Source organism: Labrus bergylta, chromosome 9 (assembly GCF_963930695.1).
Source record: "Labrus bergylta chromosome 9, fLabBer1.1, whole genome shotgun sequence".
NCBI classification, from domain to species: Eukaryota; Metazoa; Chordata; class Actinopteri; order Labriformes; family Labridae; genus Labrus; species Labrus bergylta.
In genome coordinates this window covers 2,441,021-2,465,610 of record NC_089203.1, presented here as the reverse complement: position 1 = coordinate 2,465,610, position 24,590 = coordinate 2,441,021, and the positions used below count along the sequence as shown (strand labels likewise).

The 24,590-nt window shown below is 43.1% G+C and overlaps 1 protein-coding gene across 3 annotated transcripts; it reads left to right on the top strand.

The window, feature by feature from the left end:
- The first annotated feature begins 809 nt into the window (after positions 1 to 809).
- On the top strand, positions 810 to 19,648 carry sil1 (SIL1 nucleotide exchange factor). 3 transcript variants are annotated; one of them, XM_065958733.1, is made up of 13 exons: positions 811 to 898; positions 2,371 to 2,447; positions 2,544 to 2,659; positions 7,352 to 7,490; positions 7,763 to 7,871; positions 7,966 to 8,071; positions 14,539 to 14,625; positions 15,148 to 15,243; positions 15,351 to 15,472; positions 15,557 to 15,653; positions 15,733 to 15,897; positions 17,912 to 18,076; positions 18,167 to 19,648. In XM_065958733.1, the coding sequence occupies exons 3-13, from the start codon at positions 2,549 to 2,551 to the stop codon at positions 18,362 to 18,364; spliced, it is 1,395 nt and encodes a 464-aa protein (XP_065814805.1). In that variant the 5' UTR covers positions 811 to 898; positions 2,371 to 2,447; positions 2,544 to 2,548; the 3' UTR covers positions 18,365 to 19,648. The 3 variants fall into 3 exon arrangements, with proteins under 3 accessions (XP_065814806.1, XP_065814805.1, XP_020510424.2); XM_065958734.1 differs by lacking the exon at positions 2,371 to 2,447 and having other exon boundaries at positions 810 to 898; XM_020654768.3 differs by lacking the exon at positions 811 to 898 and having other exon boundaries at positions 2,348 to 2,447.
- Positions 19,649 to 24,590: the final 4,942 nt, after the last annotated feature.

Below are 24,590 nucleotides of genomic sequence, written 5' to 3'. Positions count from 1 at the left end.
CCAATCCCCTTAAAACAAAAACAACCACCCGATATAACGAGGTTACTGTATGACCATGTGTCAGAGAAAATTAATCACAACTGGATCATGTAAATTTTCAGTTTTTTTGTCATTCTCAAGTTCATACACACAAAAAAAAAATGTCTTACTAACTGATATATCAGCTAAGGCTCCTTGTATTAGCAAGAAACTTTGCAGGGCTGGAAAAGTGCAGAAACAACTGTCCAGTCCACATTTTTATAAAAGTATTCAATGAATACATTCATTATTGTGTATACAACACAAAAGGGACAAAAAGAGTAGATAAGAACCACAAAGTTCTGCAGAAAAGACACAAACTGGTGAATAGCAACTGACCAGAATGCAGGAACAGAAATGTATGCTGCTTTACATTTTTTGGGGGGAGCCACCCCAGACCCCACGTACCATAGAGCTGACTATTAAACAGCAAATAGGGCCAACTTTTAATGTCATGGATGCTCTCGACGGATGACCAGCCGGCACATGAGCCACGGATCATTCACTTTACAAATATAAGTAATGTGTGTGAATTTGTGTCAGTCAGCTGTTTGGCTTGGGTTGCTATTGAAGGTATCATTTGGGCATGTCCCATAATGCCTTAAGATCATCAGGAACTGTGTGCATAGGACCATTCTTTGTGTGTGTATAACGGGGGGAAACTTTGACCGCATGATAGCTACTTTCTGTTGTTCAAACTCCGTACCAGCAGGTGGCGGTAATGAACACTTCAGCTGTCGGACAGTTAACTTGTACACAGTAGAAGAAGGTGAATGACGTGGACCAATCAGAGTCACAGCAGCTTTCAGTCGTTTGAACAAGACACATTACACACCCGATATTTTTACCTGGATCGCATCCTTTAATTTGACCGAAACAGGTGAGTCTTTGACGAAGATAAATAATGACGATGTTTGCTAACTCGATAAGAGCAGCTGCCGTCATTTTGGCTAGCTTTAGTGTGAAATGAAAGAAGCGATATCACGAAACAAACGTCTTTCACAATGTGGACAGTTATGAAGGGATGACCCTGCCTACTGCCTAATGACTGGCTAGTCATTCAAACTAAATATGCAAAAGTAGTTTTACATGTGACTATTTACAACAGGTTGTTTATCCTCAGCTGGATCAGCAGCTTAAAATAAACATGGGGGAGGGTATATCACTTCTTCAGGCACCACTACACCACTGTAGATAACACAATCTAATCATCACTTCATTTACATAAAGTGTCTGAAAACTGACAACACAACTAGAGAGGCACTGAGTGGGTATATCAGGGTTTAAAATAACACTTTAGCCGATTGTCGATTCCAATACCAATATTTGTTTTATGACTTCTTAGACATTTTCTCTTCAGTTTGTCAATGAAAACAATTCAGAGTTTGTCCAACAGGAAACTTCCTCTGTTCAAAAAAACCTCTTCTCTGAATCAGTAGTTAGGTGAACTCGATGTTGGAAATGCTGTCTCAGGGTGCGTTCGTATTGTCCCTCCTATCTCCTTTCACTATCCACTTTACCTTAACCCTGGAAGCAGTTAACTGGCGGCCATGATAAGAGCCGTTCGAATTCTCTAAAAGTTAAGGAAAGGTGGTTCAATGCTTCCTTTATAACCTCCTTTAGCATAGGATACACTGGACCATCCTTTACGAAAGGAGATGAGATATGACGCCCCACAATTCCTTGCGGCCGCAACATTTAAAGCGAGTCGCGCATCCGACCGTTCAGGAACATTAACGTTGATCGTAAAGTAACACAGATCATGTAAAGGATAAAAAGATAAGAGACATTTTAAACCAGATGATGTTTTATTTAACGTATTTCATTCTCTTAAGAATGTTTTGTGCAGTTGTACATTTGTATGCTTAAAACATCATGTGTAGGTTATATCTTGCAGAAATGTAACAATTAATTTCATACAATCATATTGATGTTGATGTTGATTTCTGATTGGACAGGAAGCTGATGGTTTCACTTTTGTTACTTGTAGCCTGGTATTCTATATTTCTTTGTGGTAATTAGGATTATTTCACCGGTAAGAAGGCACAGGGGAAAGTTTTATAGATGTGTTTTTTGTAGTCCATTTTCTGAACATTGTAGTTTCAACACGGCAGACCCACGTCATTAACCTCCACCGGCCCGTCGCATTTAATGATGTCACCTAGTGGAGAATGCGGTCGGATTGTCAGAGCAACGAGATCGCCTTTCCCTCAGTCCTTTATGAATTCTCCTAACATCTTTCCTTGACCTCATGACGTTTTCCCGGGGTTAAGGTAAAGTGGATAGTGAAAGCAGATAGGAGGGACAATTCGAACGCACCCCGAGTCTAACTTTCAGTCAATCTAACGACAGGCTGAGAGCTGGAGCTGAAGCTGAGGCGGGTTTAAACCTCCCAACAAATCGTTACACCGCGCCCACCTGTCAATCAGGTCAGCTACACGCCTTATTGTGGGTCCTCATAACAGTGGGACTTCAGTATGTAAGGACAGTGTTGTTGTTGTATCACTCCCTCTCCTGTGTTTCAGGCACCATGAGGCTGCAGCTCTCCTGTAGTGACAGACGTGTTTCATTCAGCTGCTTCACCTTCACCGTCCTCCTGCTGCTGCTGATCTGCCACATAGGTCAGATTTTGGGTCAAAAGGTGAGCATGTAAGGAAGACGGAACATGTGTGAATGGATTAGAACATTAATGAAATCAGGGCCTCTGACATTTTTAAGTTTTATGTTCAAATCTAAGATCATTGCAAGGGAGGTTAGACAATCCCAGTCTCAAAACTAACTATATATTTCTATTTTATTTTAAAGTTTATTTAAAGACTTAATATGTGATTTTTTACCCTTAAATGTAATAGAAATCAAGTATATCCTCTGAAAATAACTCTGAGTCATGACTGTCTACAATGGGTGTAACACCCCGAGTCCCACTGTCTGTGATGTTTTCAGAGTCCTATCTTCAGTTTGTTTACATCGCCGGGACGGCCGGCTGACTCCTCCCCTCACATATAAAAATTGTTTAATTGAGGGACTAGAGAAAAGAAGAATAACATACTGTACTCACTGGCTGTATCTGAATTGCCAAGTACAGACGCAATCTTTCAGTAGGCAGTAGTCAGTAGACTGTACCTACTACTGGACATGCATCAGTGGAGAGTTGTCAGAGTGGGGCTGCTACACAAGGTGACGCCACAGGCGGCCTTCGTCATCATTAGTTCTTTGCCGTCTGCTTGGTGTGTCAGCGCCCTGAGGAAGTGTGAGCTGCTCCTGAAAGCTGTCGTACTATTGCTGTATGTGCTGCTGTGATAAAAACGTCATGTAAATACTAAATAGACCTGAGCTTGTATATTTCTTTTCTAGTCTTCTGACTACTCCAAGCGCTTTTACACCACAGGTCACACCTACACATTCACACACTGATGGTAGAGGCTGCTGAGTAAAGAGTCCATCAGTATTTACTCATCCATTCATAAACATGCACACACTGATGGTAGAGGCTGCTGAGTAAAGAGTCCATCAGTATTAACTCATCCATTCATAAGCATTCACACACTGGTGGTAGAGGCTGCTGTGTACAGAGTCCATCAGTATTCACTCATCCATTCATACACATTCACACACTGATGGTAGAGGCCGCTGTGTAAAGAGCCCCTCAGTATTAACTGACCCATTCATACACATTCACACACTGATGGTAGAGGCTTCTGAGTAAAGAGTCCATCAGTATTAACTCATTCAATTCAATTCATTTTTTTTTGTATAGCGTCAACTCATAACAAGTGTTATCTCAAGACACTTTACAAAAAGCAGGTAAAATACCTTACTCTTTGTCTGTTAACATTATGAAAGAGCAGGTAAAAAGACCTTACTCATTGTTATGTTACAAAAAGCAGGTAAAAGACCTTACTTATTGCTATATTACAAAGACCCGGCCTATCCATCATGAGCAAAAGTTACAGTGGTAAGAAAAAACTGCCTTATTGTTGTTCTGGCAGGCCGTCAACCAACGAGAGAGAGAGAGAGAGAGAGAGAGAGAGAGAGAGAGAGAGAGAGAGAGAGACACTGTAGGCTTGGAGAGAGAGTCCAAGCCTATAGCTGCACTAACTATAAGATTTATCAAAAAGGAAAGTTTTAAGTCTATTCTTAAAAATACAGACTGTGTCTGCCTCCCGGACCCCGGCTGGAAGGCGGTTCCAGAGGAGAGGAGCCCGATAACTGAAGGCTTTACCCCCCATAGTACCACCAGCAGGCCTGCACCCCGGGACTGCAACGCTCTCAAGGGACAGTACGGCACTAGTAGCTCCTTAAGATAAGATGGTGCCTGGCCATTTAGAGCTTTGTAAGTGAGAAGAAGGATCTTGAATTCTATTCGAGACTGTATAGGGAGCCAGTGCAGAGAAGCCAAGACAGGAGTAATGTGGTCCCTTTTCCTGGTTCTGGTCAGTACACGAGCTGCAGCGTTCTGGACCAGTTGAAGAGTCTTTAGAGACTTGCCAGAGCACCCTGACAAAAGAGAGTTATCATCCAATCTGGAGGTAACAAATGCATGAACTAGTTTTTCTGCATCATTTTGCGACAGGATATTCCTGATCTTGGATATATTACGAAGGTGAAAATAGGCTGTTCTTGAAACTTGCCTGATGTGAGAGCTAAAAGACATATCTTGATCAAATAGAACTCCTAGATTCCTAACAGTGGTGCTAGATGCCAAGCTGATGTCACTAAGGACAGTCAAATCACTAGAAAAAGTCTCTCTGAGGTTCTTAGGGCCTAGCACAATAACTTCAGTCTTGTCTGAGTTAAGTAGCTAACGTCCTAACGTCCTTAAGGCACGTTTCTAGCTGACATAACTGACTGGTGCCATTGGGCTTCATTGATACATAGAGCTGAGTATCATCTGCATAACAATGAAACTGTATGGAGTGTTTCCTCATAATATTTCCCAGAGGAAGCATATATAATGTAAAGAGAATTGGTCCAAGCACTGAACCTTGTGGGACTCCATGGCAAACTTTAGTGTGCATAGAGGACTCATCATTAACATGTACAAACTGAGATCGGTCTGATAAGTAAGATTCAACCAACTTAAAGCAGTCCCTGTAATTCCAAGCAAATGCTCCAGTCTGTACAACACGATCCGATGGTCAATGGTGTCAAAAGCAGCACTAAGATCTAACAAGACGAGCACAGAGAGAAGTCCCCTGTCTGAAGCTAGAAGTAGATCGTTTGTAACTTTAACTAGTGCAGTCTCAGTGCTATGGTGGACTCTAAATCCTGACTGAAACTCCTCAAATAAACTGTTGTCATGGAGAAAGTCACACAGCTGATTAGCTACCACCTTCTCCAGGATCTTCGAGATAAAAGGAAGGTTGGATATAGGCCTATAGTTAGCCAGAGTTCCTGAATCCAGAGTAGGCTTTTTAAGTAGAGGTTTGATTACCGCTACTTTAAGTGCCTGTGGTACATAGCCTGCCAGTAAAGACGAATTGATCATAACTAATATAGCGTTGCTAACTAAGGGAAAGACTTCCTTAAACAGCTTGGTTGGGATTGGGTCTAAAAGACAGGTTGACAGTTTCGACGCAGAAAAAATGGAATATAGCTCTGAAAGGTCGATTGGAGAAAAACAGTCGAGACTAATATCTGGTCCTGGAACTGTCTCTGCCGTATCAGACGTATACGCACCAGGTAAGGGCAGGAGGTTACCAATTTTGTCTCTGATGTCTAGAATTTTGTTGTTGAAAAAGCTCAGGAAGTCATTACTGCTGAGGGCTAGAGGAATACAAGGCTCAATGGAGTCATGACTCTCTGTCAGCCTGGCTACAGTGCTGAAAAGGTATCTAGGATTGCCTTTGTTTTCCTCGATTAGAGAGGAGTAGTAGGCAGCTCGAGCGTGACGTAGAGCCTTCATATATCTTCTATGACTATCCTGCCAGAAAAAACAAGATTCTACCGTTTTGGTCGAGCGCCATATTCTTTCAAAATTCCGCGACGATTGTTTTAGAGTACGGGTTTCTGAGTTGAACCATGGAGCCACTCTCCGCCGCTTGACAACCCTCCGTTCCAGGGGAGCAATTGAATCAAGAGGAACTCTCGGCGAATCCACTGCACCATCAACAAACTGGTCTAGCTGAGAGGAACTAAAGCTATCATAAGAGTTTCCAACTGGGTTGAAACACGGTACTGAATCAAAAACAGCTGAAATAGCTTCCTTAAATCTAGCCACAGCACTATCTGACAAACTTCTAGAGAGCACACCTCTTCCAAGCAGATGTAACTCTGGCAGGACAAAGTCGAATGTAATAAGAAAATGGTCTGATAGAAGAGGATTTTCTAGGAAAACTGTAAGGTTATGGATTTCAATGCCATAAGCTAAAACAAGATCCAGGGTGTGGTTGAAACGATGAGTAGGTTCGTTTACCACCTGGGTGAAACCAATAGAGTCTAATAGTGACATGAAAGCTGTGCTAAGGCTATCATTATCAACATCCACATAGATATTGAAGTCACCTACAACAATTATTCTATCACTGCTAAGGACTAAATCTGATAAAAATTCTGCAAATTCAGATAGAAACTCAGAATATGGGCCAGGAGGACGGTAAACTACAACAACTAGAACTGGCTGAAAGGTTCTTGAGACTGGATGTGAAAAACTAAGAAGAAGGCTTTCAAAAGAAGAAAAATTCATCCATTCATACACACTCAAACTGATGGTAGAGGCTGCTGAGTCAAGAGTTCATCAGTATTAACGCATCCATTCATACACATTTACACACTGATGGTAGAGGCTGCTGTGTAAAGAGACCATCAGTATTAACGCATCCATTCATACACATTCACACACTGATGGCAGAGGCTGCTGTGTAAAGAGACCATCAGTATTAACGCATCCATTCATACACATTCACAAACTGATGGTAGAGGCTGCTGAGTAAAGAGTCCATCAGTATTAACTCATCCATTCATACACATTCACACACCGATGGTAGAGGCTGCTGTGTAAAGAGTCCATCAGTATTAACTCATCCATTCATACACATTCACACGCCGCTGCTCAAGCAGTGGGAGCAAATCAGGGTTAAGTAGTAGCAGAAAGAACCCCGCCAGCCTTGATGTCATCCTTTGTTATTGTAGTGTTGATTGAAAGCACCCTGATGGAGGAGTCTCCATATTCTATCTGTAAAAAGGATCTGTATTTCCTGGGATGGATGTCCAAATGAGCTGTATAAAATATTATATAATTAAAATGTGTTTCATAAAACATAAAGTTGCTCTTCTTACAAAGATGAAATGTTGATTTATTATTTGAAATGTATCATTTTGTATGTCCGTGCAGTCTGACTCGGCCGTAGCTGTGGTGGAAAATACAGATGGAGGTGGTGATGAAGAGGAGGAGGTGACAGTTGATGAAGAGGAGGGAGAAGGAGATTTAGAAGTGGTCCAACCCACTGACGAGTGGCAAACACTCAAACAAGGTGAAGTAGTGCAAGTGTACTCATTTTTATAAAAACACATTTTTACTTCAGACTTAAAGAGAGAGAGTGTGTGTGTGTGTGTGTGTGTGTGTGTGTGTGTGTGTGTGTGTGTGTGTGTGTGTGTGTGTGTGTGTGTGTGTGTGTGTGTGTGTGTGTGTGTGTGTGTGTGTGTGTGTGTGTGTGTGTGTGTGTGTGTGTGTGTGTGTGTGTGTGTGTGTGTGTGTGTGTGTGTGTGTGTGTGTGTGTGTGTGTGTGTGTGTGTGTGTGTGTAGGTGCGGCAGTGCCAGCAGGTTCACATGTGCGGCTGAACCTGCAGACGGGTCAGAGGGAGGTTAGACTGGGAGAGGAGCAACTGAAATACTGGACACAGGAGGAGCACAGGTTGAAGATAACTAGTCTAAACCCTCTCTTAAACATTCAGTGACAGTCGTGTTTATTGAACTGATGTATCACTCATGACAGTTTGTCTCTGCAGGGAGCAGGAGGAGCCCCGGTCCTCTCTCGGTCCTGACGAGCTCAAACAGGCCATGAAGAAGATAAAGGACGAGATGAAGGCTTCGAGCAGAGACACAGAGCAGGAGGTAGCAGCCCCTCCCCCTTAATCCTTTTCATTCATGCCCGTAGTCTGTCACGTCCATGCCCGTAGTCTGTCACGTCCACCTGTCAGTCCAATCAGCCTTCAATGTATGCACTAACTGTAAGCTTCATCAAAAAGGAATATTTTAGTAGTCTCACATACTACTTAACACTCTTTGGGCCTGATTTACTAAAGGTGTGTATTAAAATGTGTTCAAGCGTGATACCACCCGCAAAAAAAATCTATCTGATCTACTAACGGCATGCAGTGAGGACTGCGTCTTTCATATGAGCAAAACACCACGCATTGTCCATTTAGTACTCTTGCATTGATAGCTTAGTAAATCAGCTTAGGGTCAATCCATTCATCATGAAATATTATCATTCATTTCTCACTAACCGCACCCAGCAAGTCAGAGTGAACAGACCTGTGTCAGAGCTCACAACCATCAGCAGCGGTGCGCCCCAGGGGTGTGTTAGCTCACCAGTTCTGTCCACTCTCTACACAAATCAGTGCACCAGCAACAGTGGAAATGTACATGTTGTTAAATTTTCTGATGACACGGCCATCCTGGGCCTTACGCAAACCGACCCGGACATTCACACATATACATCAACAATCAGAAACTTTGTGCAGTGGTGTGATGAACACCATCTCCTCCTTAAAACAAAGGAGATACTGACGATACCCAGCTCTTCCTGCCAGACGATGTTACTCTGCAAGAATCTCGTCATGCCTTGCTGATATCTCTAAATGGATGAATGAACGGCACCTTCAACTCAACCTTTCAAAGACTGAGCTCCTTGTCATCCCAGCCAGTCCCTCTATGCAACCACAGATCAATATCCAGCTTGGAACAACCAAACTCATGGCCACAAAGTCTGGGTGTCATGCTACACAGCTCCTGGTACAGGCTCTTGTGATATCACGCATCGATTATTGCAACTCTCTACTGGCAGGTCTTCCTACATGCACTATCAAACCTCTGCAAATGATACAAAATGCAGCAGCGCGACTGGTCTTCAACCTTCCTAAAAGAGCACATATCACTCCGCTGTTCATCTCCTTACACTGGCTCCCAGTTACTGCTCGCATCAAATTTAAAACTCTCCTGCTCGCTTACAAAACAGCGACAAAAACGGCTCCTCCTTACTTTAACTCTCTCAACCAGGTCTACCGCCTCCCGCCCACTACGCTCTGCCAATGAGAGGTGTCTGATCCAACCTTCACAACAGGGTCCTAAGTCTCTGACTAGACTCTTCTCCTCTGTTGCCCCCCGATGGTGGAACGAACTTCCAAACTCCATTTGATCTGCAGAGTCCCTCTGCACCTTTAAGAAAAAGCTAAAGACCCAGCTCTTTCATGAATACCTACTAACTTAATGATGATGGTCTCCATATTATTGATGATGATGATGATGGTAATGACGATGGTTTTTGTTTGATAACGATGACTTATAAGATGGTTTCTATACTGATTAGAGCTCTCAAGAACTGCCCTCAATGTTGTGCTTTGCCTCTGGTCACTTCCTGTCAGCACCTGTGTGTCCAATCAGACTCAAAGCTGATCGTTTGCTCTTACTGTTTCCTTTTTTCTAGATCCTTGCTTGTGTTGTACTTACTCTCTGATGTACGTCGCTTTGGATAAAAACGTCTGCTAAGTGAATTGTAGAATTGTAGATGATGTTGGACCCTGGGTCTCTTGGTGACCACTCACCAGTGGCCATCCATGATCACACCATAACACAGTTTGAGTCCTACAAATATATCTCGGCATCCACACAGACCATAAACTAGTGTGGAAGGCCCAGGTGGAAGCTGTCTGCTCCAGAGTTCAATGGCACTTCACTAACCGCCGGACAATGCAGAGTGCATAAAGTGAACAGTGTAATACAGTAAGCACGCTGCTGCTGCAGCCAGGGCGCTGTTTCCCTCCTTACGTTTAACCAGAGTAGAGGTTTATGTTGAAGGACTGTTGAGTGTTTAAATGACAAAAACTCAGTAAAATAGACAGAAGTGGGGATAATTTTTTTTTTTTCAATATTGTATTGGGGAGGCCTGGCTTCCTTTGGCCACTGAAAGCTGATAGTTTGCTCTTACTGACATCATTTCCTTTTTTCTAAATCATTGCTTGTGTTGTACTTAACTCTCTGATGTACGTCGCTTTGGATAAAAGCGTCTGCTGAGTTTATTGTAGAATTAACTGTGAGCTTTGTTCAGGGTTAGTTTTGTCTCTGTCCTTTTTATTTCAAATGAGTTTTGTTAAGTTGCTACTACTGTAAACACTCAACTTCCTGATATAAATGTTTTCAGATTAAAACAATCCCTCTGTTTACCTGACGATAGTTAAAAAAAACCTCAACGCTATGCAAAACAACCGCTTAGCAGTTAGCAGATGCTTTTTTTCCAATCCTCTTCAGCATCGATTACGTCCTGTCTCTGCATCGATGCATTAATCCATTAAATCATTAACACCACTGATCTCAGGGCAGGTTGAATAACTTTGTCAGAGTTTCTATAACCTTGAATAGCAGTATTTAAAATGATCTCATATATAAGTGAGCAATCTCACTTATATATGAGATCTTGTGCAGTATGTGCAATGTGCAGTAAACTGATTGTACTTTTGAGATGTTAGCTTCAGAGTTATTAGTCCAGAGTTCTTGGTGGCAAACTGGAGGGGGTTTCAACGTCCAGCGTTCGTGGGGGCAGAGGGGAGGGAAGGAAGAGAGGTACCGTCTCCCCGATGGCAGGAGGCTGAAGAGGCTGTGTGAGGGGTGGGTGGGGTCACGCACAATGCTGGTTGCTTTGCGGGTGAGGCGGGTATCGTAGAGGTCCAGAAGAGAGGGGAGTGGGACACCGATAATCCATTCAGCAGCCTTCACTGTGCGCTGCAGGGTCTTGCAGTTGGCAGCAGTGCAGCTCCCAAGCCACACAGTGATGCAGCTGGTCAGTATGCTCTCGATGGTGCCTCTGTAGAAGGAGCACATGATGGATGGGGGTGCTTGTGCTCTCTTCAGCTTGCGGAGGAAGTAGAGGCGCTGCTGGGACTTCTTGGCCAGTGATGTGGTGTTGGTTGTCCAGGAGAGATCCTCACTGATGTGAACCCCCAGGAACTTGGTGCTGCTCACTCTCTCCACAGCAGCACCGTCGATGGTCAGTGGGGGTTTAGGAGTGGGGACTCTCCGGAAGTCGACAACAACCTCTTCCTGAACGTCGACAAGACCAAGGAGGTTGTTGTCGACTTCCGGAGAGTCCCCACTCCTAAACCCTGTCTCTGCACCACATGGCCAGTTGGCTGACCTCCATCCTGTAGTGCGTCTCATCGTTGTTGGAGATGAGACCAACCACTGTTGTGTTGTCCGCGAACTTCACAATGTGGTTGCTGCTGAAGGATGGAGCGCAGTTGTGGGTCAGCAGCGTGAAGAGCAGGGGGCTGAGCACACAACCCTGGGGGGCCCCAGTGCTCATGACGGTGGTTTTTGATGTGCTGCCGCCGACCCGCACTGTCTGAGGCCTCTCGCTGAGGAAGTCCAGCAGCCAGTTGCACAGGGAAGTGCTGAGCCCCAGCTAGTCCAGCTGGCCGTTCAGCTGCTGAGGGATGATGGTGTTGAATGCTGAACTGAAGTCTATGAACAGCATTCTGACGTATGAGTTTTTGGTGTCCAGGTGGGTGAGGGCTGGGTGAAGAGCAGAACAGATGGCATCCTTGGTGGATCTGTTACCTCGGTATGCAAACTGGTAGGGGTCCAGGGTGGCAGGGAGGGTGGATTTGATGTGGGCCATGACTAACCTTTCAAAGCACTTCATGGCGCTGGGGGTCAGTGCAACGGGTCGATAGTCATTGAAAGTGGATGGTGAGGGCTTCTTTGGAACGGGTATGATGGTGGTGGCTTTGAAGCACGACGGAACAACAGCCTGACTCAGAGAAGTGTTGAAAATGTCCGTGAAGACATCTTTGAGCTCCTCTGCACAGTCCTTCAGCACACGGCCAGGAATGTTGTCTGGACCTGCAGCCTTGCGGGTGTTGATCTTGGAGAAGGTTCTCTTCACGCTGGCTGCAGTCAGGCACAGGGTCTGGTCGTGGGGAGGGGGGGTGGTCTTCTGTGGGGGCGTGCTGTTGTGTCCTTCAAACCTGGCAAAGAAGCTGTTAAGGTCGTTCAGTAGAGACGTGTTGCTGTCACAGGTCTGTGGCTTGGGTTTGTAGTCCATGATGGTCTGGATACCACGCCACAGGCTCTGCGCGTCTCTGCTGTCCTTGAAGTGTCCGGTTATTTTTAGTGTGTAGCTGCGTTTGGCTTTCCTGATGCCACGGGACAGGTTGGCCCTTGCTGTTCTCAGGCAGGCTGCGTCCCCAGCTCTGAAGGCGGTGTTCCTGGCCCTCAGTAGCCTGCGTACCTCTCCTGTCAGCCATGGCTTCTGGTTAGCACGGGTGGTAATGGTTCTGGTAGTGGTGATATAAGCAATGCATTTGCTAATGTAGGAGGTAACAGTGTCAGAATACTCCTCAATGTCTGTGCGGTTGTTGTAGGTGGCTGCCTGCTTAAACATCTCCCAGTCTGTGGTATCAAAGCAGTCTTGTAGTGCAGCAGAGGCCCCCTCTGGCCACACACATACCTGCTTCAGAACTGGTTTGGTGACTTTAACCCTGGGTCTCTAAGCTGGCATTAGCATTACACTGATATGGTCAGAGTGGCCGATGTGGGGGAGGGGTGAAGCTTTGTTAGCACCTTTAACTGATGTGTAAATCATGTCCAGAATGTTACCTTCTCTTGTGGGAAAGGTCACATGTTGGTGGAAGTGGGGTAAAACAGTCTTTGCATGGTTAAAATCCTCAGCGATGATGAAAAATCCGTCTGGGTGGGCTGTCTGTTGCTCACTGATGGCGTTGTAAAGTTCCCAAAGTGCGTCGATTCTATCAGCATTGTTGGTGGTGGGGGGAATATACACAGCGACCAGCAAGGTTGATAGAAAGGACGGCACTTTACGATCATAAACTCCGTCAGCGGTGAACAGTGTTTACATACCACAGCAGCATCTCGACACCAAGCATCACTGATGTAAACACAGACTCCACCACCTTTCTTCTTTCCTCCTTTAATAAGGATTCTGTCCGAACGGTAGCATGTGAATTGTTCAAGCTTAACGGCGGAGTCTGGGATGCGTTCGTTCAGCCATGTCTCTGTGAAAATTTACGCACAGCCGTCCCTCACGTCACGGTGCGCAGCTCTCAGTAGCTCTATATGGTCCATTTTATTGTCCAGAGATCTTACATTTGCCAGTAGAAGAGTTGGAAGAGCGGACCTGTGTGGTATTTTAGCCTGTCTCTTATGCCTCCACGTTTACCTCGCTTTTGTTTCCGCTCGCACCGTTTACATTTACGTCTCCTCTCCGGGGGGTAAACCGGCTTGCGAAGCAGTCCCAAAGTTTGAAGCTGTTGTCTCAGTGATTTGGGTAATAACTCCACAGATAGGCTGTTACTGTTTAAGTCCAGTAAAAATAGACGGCTGTAATTGTGTTTTTCCATAGTAAAACACGGAGAAAAGTCAAAAGAAAAGTTAGAAAAGAAAACACCGCTCTGTCGGGAGAGAGAGGGGCCGCTGCGACCGGTCGCGCCGCCAGCCAGTCAGTCACTCCAGTTTATGCCAAAGAGTTGAATTTGGTCTCATCTGACCACATCACCTTCTCCCAAGCCTTCTCCGAATCATTTAGGTGTTCATTGGCAAGGGCGATTGATGGTTATTTTAAATTTCTTCCATTTTCTTATAATTGCACCAACAGTTTCTCCTTCTCACCAAGCTTCTTGCTGATGGTCTTGTAGCCCAGTCCAGCCTTGTGCAGGTCTACAATCTTGTCCCTCATGTCCTTTGAAAGTTCTTTGGTCTTACCCATGGTGGTGGAGTGGTTGGAAAGGAAGAGATTGATTCTGTTGACATGTGTCTTTTATACTCATAACTACTACACTGCTTAAATACTTTATAAGCAGTGATTAGGACTACTTTCTTAAAGTGACAGGACTAATCTGAGAGCCTCCCAGGCGGGAGCCAGAATTCATGCTGGTTTGTAGAGGATGAAATACTCATTTCCTTCAATCAAATGCAAATTAATTTAGAACTTTATACAGTGTTGTTTTTCTGGACTTTTTAAATATTATGTCTCTGTTAAAATAAAGGTACCATAAAAATGATAGACTGCTCACTCCTTTGTAATCAGTCAAACTTACAAAATCAGCAGAGGATCAAATAATGATTCCCTCCACTGTATTTGCGTTTACACAGTCCAATACAGCAGGTGGCAGTATGCAGTTGGATTGCAAATCTACAAAGAAGCAGAAAGATGAAGTAGCAACCATGGCAACTACTTGCAGGCTGAAGCCATCCTGCTAACTGTGTACCAGAGTACAATAAGTTTGTGATCCCACTGATCAAATGAAACTGTGTTCGTGTTTCCTCTGCTTGTTGTTCATCTGTAGGACTCTGTGGCATCGAAGTATCGTACCCTGGAGGAGTTAAAGAAAGACATGGCTCAGCTGGAGCTGCTTGTGGAGACCGATGGTCAGGTATGTCAGCATGTATAGAGCATTTTTAACATTGTCAGTTTAAGGCTGGGCTTCGATACCACTTTCTGGTCCCACTGTCAGTATAAACGTCACAGAGGCTGAAGGTGGGACAAAGTTGTCCATGAACTGCTTAGCCCGTATTGGAGGTAGTAACAGAGACGTAACTGGCAAAGTGGTCAAACTGGAAGCAGGTGGAGGCTGATCTACCACCACACATAACGGGATCTAGCCTACGGTGCAACCGTGCCGGAGCCGGCCGGAGCTCAACGCATCAATTTAGCAGAGAAAAGAACAAACGGGACGGGAAGTCAGACACCGATACAACATTAAAACATCCGGTTTATTTTCAGAATCGAACTCTCCGTTTTGACGGTTCAGAAAAACGACCGTTTCAGTGTTTATAAGGTTTGTATTGAGTTTTATGCCACATGCATCGTATTATCTCGTGCCGTCGCGAGTGAATCTGTAACATCACTGAATTGAATTGTGTGGTTGAGTTCAATGGAGTGTGTTGTGTTGTAGATAATGAAGCGCCTGCTGGAGCAGTTTAACAGCAGCAACTCGACCACAGAGCAGCGGCTGACCATCCTGCAGGAGCTGGAGTATCTGGTGCATCAGGTAATACAACACACACATCAGTTCAGACACATAAAACAGACCTTGAGGATCACAGCCTGCAGTTACATGTTTCTCATTCTCATCATATATATGTGTGTGTGTGTTAGGTGGATAACGCTCAGGTTCTGTGCTCCATGGGGGGTCTCCAGTTGATGCTGCAGGGTCTAAACAGCTCTGACTTCAGATTACAGGAGAGCTCTGCCTTCGTCCTGGGATCTGCTCTGTCCAGGCACAAACAGCAACATGTTTTAAATACCATTCAAGACTACACTACATCAAACCTCTCTTAACACCTGTGTTCTCTTTCCTGCAGTAACCCAACGGTTCAGGTGAAGGCCGTGGAGAACGGTGCCCTTCAGACGCTGTTGACCACACTGGCCACAGCACAACCAATTCATGTAAAAAAAAAGGTGATTTCACGTCCTCATATTACAAGTTCTCGTCATACTGGGGGTGAGAACAAATGTGTTATGTGTTCTGTCCACTCAGGTTCTGTTTGCAGTGGCCTCCCTCTTACGCCACTTCCCGTATGCGCAGCGTCACTTCCTCTCACATGGAGGGCTGCAGGTCCTATCAGAGCTCTTCAGGGCAGACAGAGGTGGAGTTCTGCGCACACGAATTGTCACCATGTTGTACGACATGATCAGCGAGAAGGTACAACAAACAATTAGCATGTAGCATTCCCCAGGCTGTTACAGATGGCCTGGCTCTCAAACTCATGTTTCAGACTTTAGTTCCTTTACATTTAGTTTTGAGTAAGACATTAACTAAAAGAGAGTGATAAAGAAACATTACTATAGTGTATGCCTACACACAGGGTGGGATTTCCCCCCTCTGGTCTTTATATCCCTGCCTCTGCCCCCCCAAACACAAATCATTTCAACAACTTCTTTCATGTAAAGTAAACTCCACGGAGCCACCGTCACTCCGGCTCGTTCCAAAGAGATGTACTCTCGGAGATTCAGCTCAGAGACGGAGAAATGTGGGCGGGTCTAATTTTACATTGGCTAATTTAGTAAACATGACATTAAGATTGACAGGTGGTTTGACCGATCACAAACTTCTATAGCATTTAATTCACAAAAACAGTATTTATCAAAGCACTTTTCTTATATTAAAGCTGATGTCTTACAGAGAGCGCTACTTGATGAATTAAATGTTAAAAAATGTATTAAAATATTCCTGCAAATGCAGTGGTTAAATTCAAGTTCTGAAATTGTTTTAAGTTACTATTCTATATATATAAATTGTATATATAGAATAATAACTTAATTAAAACAATTGAAGAACAAGAATAATTCTATAATATAATTATTCTATTCAAAGTCTATTGGCCCACTGTTGTTCATAATTTTTTTTCATGAATAAAAATGTTTCAAAAACATCCCCCCCTCTGTTAATTTTACAAATCGCACCCTGCCTACACAATATATCAAATTAAACCTTATTTATGCACACCTTGACCTGTACACACACGCACACGCACACGCACACACTATAACCTGATCGAATTACAGTTCCAAGATGCAGCATCTTTGATAGAACAGACACATTCTAAAACTAAAACTACAAAATGCACCTTTAAAGTAACTTATTATCGATGTGCAGGTGAAATAAAATAAATACAAACCTCGTGCCTCAAACAGTGGGGTGCTTAATTAAAGAAATGAACGTAGTATTTAACATTTTGAACACATGTAAGCAGGTTTCACTGGTCCCCAGACGTTCCTTTTCCCTTCACTTCCTGTTCTTTTCTTTTCAAAATAAGAGCATCCGTCTTTTCAATGTAACTAGCAGGAAGTTATCACAAAACCTTTAGAAATAAATTAAAATTAAAATACACACTAACAACAGACTACTGGGTCGTTTACATACCACAAACTGTATTCTGAGTTAAGCGAGGACGTAAAATATCACACGGTTTAAGAAAATGAGCCTTAAGCAAGTATTACTGGTGCAGAACTTTTTTGAATTAATTTATTTCATGTTTATTTGTATCAGGACAAGTATGGAGCATGTAAACTGTTACAGTTTACACCAACAGGATTTATATCCTGAGATCATTTGCAACCTTTCCCTAAATGGGGCTTAAAAATACATAAAACTCAACCACAGATACACAAATAAAAAGTACGAAACAAGCACAACAATAAAAGACAGAACAGTACAGGATACAAACTATCATACAATAAGACAAACTAAAACATGATAAGAACTGTTTCATCTTAAAATGACTCCAGTCTGAAGGGAACATTTCGGGGAATAACATGCTGGAAAGGAGCTGCAGGTCAAACTTGAACGTGGGCTACGACAACAGCCTCTTTTCATAGGACACGACCTAACCTCTCGTGTCCCTTTAACCCTTTTTTTTAACAAGTGTCCCAATTATTATGTCAGTTTGATTGAATTACAGATGCTTCCTGCCAACCAAACCAGCGCTCGTTCCTCCTCTCAATCCTATCAGCCTGCATCCAATCATTTAAAAATGGTCACTTCCTGCCAAAGTCAAGGCTTTCAAATAGTAGTTATAAATCAACATGCAACTTCAAGGCAGCTATCTTCCCCTGTTGGGTACTTCAATTTAGATGCAGTAACTGCTGACCCTGGTTTGTATTGCAGATTATTACCTCCTACATGATGCTGATTCTTCTCTCTGTTGTTTCTCCAGGAGATGATCTCGCAGGCAGGTTTGGACTTGGCGCTGGACACCGCTCACAGCGAGCGGGTGCGTCAGTACTCTCAGGTGTCCCTGCAGGGAGAGCTGCTAGAGGAGGGCTGGTGCGGTCTGGTCCCACAGCTGCTGGAGTCTACTGAGCACGACTACAGAGAGAAGGTAGACGGACATTGATTCATTGTACATGTATAGCAGACTGGCCCAAATCAGGCAGCGTATGATATGAACATTTCCTCATGTTTCTTTCAGGCTCTGCGGGCTTTGTTGGCGATGTCTCCGGTGTGTTTGGATCAGTACCGCTCAGACAGCTCCTTGCTGGGCTTGCTGCTTTCTCTCAGAGACCAGTACCAGGAGATGGTCCAGTCTGAAATGATTCTTGGAGAGGAGAATGGCTACTTTTCAGAGATCATAGATCTGATAGATACTCTTCAAGTCAAAATGAAATGATTAAAGGAGTTCACAGTGACATTTCACATGCAGACAGGAGCACACAGGGCTTCTTTCATCTCTCTGTTTTGTACTTTCTTGTCTCCTCCATCCTCCTGCCTGTGACCCAGAAGTATATCTCAGGGACGTCTTAAAGGAAAACTTCACTTCCTAAAAGGCATCATGAAGGCAGACATGGCTTGTAGAACGAGCTATGACTGTTGATGCACAGGTGTTTCTTTTTGACATCTCTGACATAAATATAAAAAACCTCAAAGTATGAAAATATAAGTTGTCATGAACACTGAAATGCTCAAGAGAGACATACAGCGATAGACATGAAGAGGACGATGGACACAAAGCAGCATGTGCCTGTATTCTTCTTATTTTTTTGTAGGTTTTAAGTGATGGCTTGAACAAAACAAGGATGTAGTCTTCTTGACGTCAACCCGTGGTTTCTGAAGAGGTGTCTTGAAGCTGACTGATGGCGGTCGCCATGTTGGAAAGGCTGTTAATCAATCTAGATACAAAGGTAGAGCCAATGCAGGCCTCAAGCCTCCTGGAAAACAGCTACAAGGCACCGACATGTCAGTCACCTCAACAATGCTCCCAATTATTCAAAGTTATGAAAAACTCTTAGGCATAATATCAGAACAGATGAGAAATAATAAAAGTACCCCCTGTACAGTTGGTACCAGTAAGAAATGAGCTATTCAGACCATAACAACTTTTGAACCAGTCGGTAAACTGTTATTTCTGCCACAAAAATGAAAATTTGAATGAGGGGACCTTGCAGGAATTCCTTGGCTTTGCAGCAGGAAATGCTTCTTTTTGCACTTCACATTGCCTTTTTTTACCACTGGAGGCTGCCGCTTGGCTCGAGCACAGCACCGTGTTGCACCAGCTCTGTCACCTAGTTTGAAGGAAAGTTCTACCTTCCCGGAGTTAATGCTCTACTTACATTTAAGGTGTTGAAGCAGCTTAGATCGTTCCAACATAGGCAGAAGTTGTTCTTTAAGTCTATAGGTGTAAAGTCCCCTTTAAAATGTTGCCATGGTGATGGCTATGAATGGTTTTTCCCCGATTCCGCAGAGACTTGGGAAAGACTGGTGCGGAAAGTCTGAGTGTCTTTGTCCATAATGCTTTCCCAAAATTTAATTTTTATTGTAAATTGTTCATTTACTGCTACATGTGAACCACAGAACCGGGGAGCTTACTGTTTCTGAATCAAGCAAAAAGAAAAAACAAGATGTAGAGGGTAGGTTTTCACAATTCACAAATAAAATCAGTTAAAGTCCGATCTTACAGGTTTTACATACTCAGTCCATTTAGACCATATTATATGAAACTTTTCTTGTTGTACTCTGAGGGAGAATGTTATCTTTTCCATGACGTAGATCCCATGTATAATTTCCATCCATTCCTTGATGGTGGGTGGGTCTACTTTTAACCATTTTCTCGTTATGGCTTTTTTACTTGCTGCCAATAGTATGCTGAGCAATTTTATGTCATTCATGCTACAATTTTCAGACAATATATCACCCAGATACACAGTTTCACACTTGAAAGGAATGTTTAAGCTAAACACATTACTAATATGTTGATGAATTTGTTTCCAATAATTTTCAATAACCTGACAGTTCCAGAATATGTGGAAGTGGTCGGCTCCGTTAAACCCACAAAGTCTCCAACAAGCATCACCACCCCCTTGATGTCTTTTCTGAACGGGTGTAACAAAAAAATCTCACAACATTTTTCCAGCAGAACTCACGCCACGTGTTCGACCCTGTTGAGATCCACTGCAACCGGCATATCTTTTCCCAGCTCTCCACAGAAATCAGCACATTGCCTTCTTTTTCCCACTTCTTCTTTATGTATTCTGTGCTCTCTTGTTTAGATTGTAGGATGCCATTATATAATCTGGAGATGATTTTATTACAAGATTTGGACTTGAGAAGATATAGAAATATCTGCAGGGACCCTGATTCCCCCTTTTCAAAAGCCTTCTTCAGGTTTTGGTTAAAGTAATGCCTTACCTGCAAGTATCTAAAAATTGTCCCTTCCTAAACCATGTTTATTTAGATAAAGACAAGATTAGATTTAGACAAACCTTCTGATGTCCACTGATTAAATCTGCCATTACTTTTATTTGGAGCAAAATCTGAATCGTGAGCGCACCACCTAAGAAGTTTAGATGACTCTCCTACTCCGCAAATTTTTACTATTTCCTGCCAGGATTTCAGAAGAATGTCCTGCATGGGATCATCTGAAACCAACAGTTCGCCATGTAATTTGTTATCTGCTAATAGAGCTGTTATTGGTATGTTTTTTACCGTTGTGCCTTCTACATCCTTCCAACCTGCCGTATAGGTTGATGAACATAAGCAAACTAGCGGTCTCAGCTGGGCTGAGTAGTAATATTATTGTAGGCAGGGGAGACCCATTCCACCTTTTTCTTTTCTTAATTGAAGGGTCTTATATTTAATCCTGGCCTTTTCCCCCTGCCATATATTGATATTAACCTGTCCCATTCTGAAAACTGTTTAGGAGGTATTTTGACTGGTAGGCACTGAAAAAGGTAAAGCATTCGTGGAAGAACATTGATACTGACCAAATCAATCCTAGAACTTAAGCTCTAAAAAGGAATAACATTCCATCTTTGTATGTCTGACTTTAGCCTAGAGTTTAAAGGACCTAATTAAAATCAAATATTTTGGAAAAGTCCCTCTGCAATGCAACTTCCAAATATTTGATGTAATCTGCTTCCCATTTCCATTTATATAAATTCCTAATCCCAATTGGAGGGTCATAATTTAGTGTTAATACCTGGGTTTTATTAATGTTCATTTTGTACCCAGAAAGTAAACCATATTCCTTCAGCATTTCCATTAATAGTGGAAGTGTCTGTGTGGGTTGAGTTAAAGTTATCAATAAATCATCAGTAAAAAGAGCTAATTTCTGCTCCCCAGATAACATTGGTACCCCTATGATGTCAGACCTCTGCCTAATCCACTGGCTCAGGGGTTCTATGAACAGGACGAAGAGGAGTGGCGATGCGCAGCAACCTTGTCTTGTTCCCCTTTCCAGAACGAATGAGTTGGTTAAATCGCCATTAATCTTGATTCTAGCGGTTGGTTTAACATATGGTGCTGCAAATGTGTCAATTATGGTTGTATGTAAGCCAAATTTTGCTAGTACTTTATACAGAAAAGACCATCTCACTGAATCAAACGCTTTCTCTGCATCTAAGCTTATTATGAGCGTCTTTAATCTTCCTTGTGTGACTTGTCTCATAAAGTGCAGTGTTTTCCTGATGTTATCTTGAGTCTGCCTCTGCCTAATAAAACCTGTCTGGTCCTTATGTATTAGGTCTGGTAGGATCGTTTCTAATCTTTTTCATAGTATGGAGGTGAACAGTTTATAGTCAATATTTAGGACACTGACGGGGCTATAGTTCCCGCATTCCAACTTATCCTTCCCCTCCTTAGGAATAATGGAAATAATCGCCTCTCTCCATGAGGGGGGGATAGATTTCTTCTCCAGCACCCAGTTAAATGTTTTAATAGTGTCGGGGCTAATTGGTCTTGCATTGTTTTGTAACAATCCGGGCTGTAACCATCTGTCCCTGAGGATTTCCCCCCCTTAAGTCTCCCAATTGCCGAATGTATTTTTTCTTTTGTTCTGTGGGATATTAATTTATCATTTTGCTTGCTCATGACCTTTGGTGTGTGTATTGACGATAAAAAAGCATTGATCTTATATTCGTCATCCAATTGTGTCTGAGAGTAGAGTGTTTTGTAATATTTTTCAAAGCATTGTTGGATCATCTCGGGACTAGTTTCTATTTTACTTGTTGTAGGGTTTCTTATTTTGTGAATAGTTCTATCTGCTTATTGTTTTCGTAACTTGTACGATAAAAGCTTCAATGATTTGCCCCCGGTCTCATAGTATTGTTGCTTTGTAAAGAGAAGCTTTTTTTGTATTTCATGTGTGTTTATATCGTCCATTTCTTCAAGTTCAAGTTTTGTTATTTTGGACTTGGTCTCACCTTTGAGGGTTTTTGAATGTTCTTTTTGAAGTTCCTTCAGTTCGTCCTCTAAGTCCTTGAGCTTTTGTCGTCTAATTTTTTTTTCATATGAGGAGATAGCTATTATTTTGCCTCTAATCACCGCCTTCAAAGCATCCCAGAGTACTGATGGCATCACCTCTTTGTTATCATTGTGATCCAAGTAGGATTTAATTTCAGTTTTCAGTTTATCTTTGATAACTGGGTTATTTAAAATGTTTGAGTTCAACCTCCATAGAGTAGACCTAGTCTTATTATTGAGATTAACCGACACGTATACAGGACTATGGTCTGAAAGGGTACTAGGGCCTATTCCACAATTATTTAATCTATGAAGTTCTTTTTAAAAGTAAAGAAATAGTCTATATGAGAATAGACATTATGAGCCGATGAGTAATGTGTATAATCTCGACCAGTTGGATTTGTTTCCCTCCACACGTCCACAATTCCCACTTCACTCATCAAAGTGTTGATTTTTTTATTTTTTTTAAAGATAGATTTTTGGGCTTTTTGTGCCTTTAATACAGAGATGGGACAGTGGATAGAGTCAGAAACCAGGGAGTGAGAGTGGGGAATGACATGTGGAAGGGGGCCACAGGTGGAGGTGAACCTGGGCCTCCTGCTTGAGATGACAGTCTCAATACATGGGACGCGCGCCCTAACCATTGCGCCACCAGCGCGCCCCTAAGTGTTGATTCTTTTACTAATACTTTTAGCCTCAGACTTTCCCCTTGAGGAGTCCATTGACGGGTTTAGTCGAATATTAAAGTCCCCGCCACATATTAAAATCCCTTGACTTTTTGTTGTCATTATTTCAAATATGTGTTTATAGAAGGACCAGTCACTACCAGGAGGAACATACACGTTAAAGAGACTCACCATCGTACCTTCTATTTTACCTGTAATCATAACAAATCTACCGTTGTTATCTTTATATTCAGATATATGTTCGTAATTTGCAGCCCCTAATATCAAAATCGCCTCCGCCTCCCCAATCCATGGGAGGAAAAGTAGACATGTTTAAATCCCATTTTATTCAATTTGGCATGTTCAGAGTTGTCAAGGTGAGTTTCCTGTAAGTACGCTATTTGGATTTTCTCTTTCTTTAGTTTTGACAAAATGTTCCCCCTCTTGATTGGATTGAGTACACCGTTTATATTAAGTGAAACCATTTTTATCAAACTATTCTGCATCTAGGTAATTCCCCCGCCAACCTCGCACATGTCCCTGGTAAGCTCCCCCTTCAAAGACAGAACCAACAGAGAGTGAACAAATGAGTAAATAACAAACATCACACTAAATATCATTAAACTCAACATGAATTGGCAGTATGACTCCCAATATAGGGGTCTATAAGCCTGACCCTACTGAGCCTCGTAGAGGAGGCTCTGAGGGGAAACCTTCCTCTTGTGACAGGTAAAAGGGGCCCTTATCAGCGACAGCAGCAGCAAAAGAAAAAAAGTGTAACCCGCACGAACCTCTTAAAAGTCTAATGAGTTTCTACCGATTTTACAGTATCATCACTGTAGGGAGTGATGTGTAGCAACTCACCCGTCCCCGGGCTTGAACTGCCCGGACTCAAAGAGAGATAGAAAAGGGACAAAGAAAACGCAACAAGTGGTGGGTCCAAAGGAATAAGATCCATTAGGTCACAGAAGGTGCTGGTGAAGATCTCCTGAAGGCTCGGAGCTTCTCCTTGTAGCTTGATTCTCGCCCGGCGTTAAATGCTCCTTTCCCCGCTCGCCTACCCGCTTTCCTCCAGGTCAGCCGCCGTATCTGCTCCATCAACGTCTCCGGAGGTTTGATGATATTGACGGTGTAGCCTCTACTTGACAGGTCTGCTGTTGCCTCCTCTATGGTATCGTAGATTTTGGTGCCGTCTTTATATCTTACCTGGCTGGCTGGGAAGAGGGTCTGGAATTGAACTTGGTTTTCTTTCAGTACCTTGCGGACCTCTGCGTATTCTCTTCGCCTTTTGAGGATTATAGGTGGATAGTTGTGGTCCAGATTTATTCGGTTATCTTGCCAGGTGAACCCCTTCCCTTGCCAGGCCTTGCGGAGCTGTTTCTCCTTCGTTTTGAAGCTTAAAAACTTTGCTATGATGGAGCGTGGCGGGGTGTCTTCTGGCGGCTGTGGCCCCGCTGAACCCGCTGGTGTGCTCTTTCGATGTGCAAGTCGGGC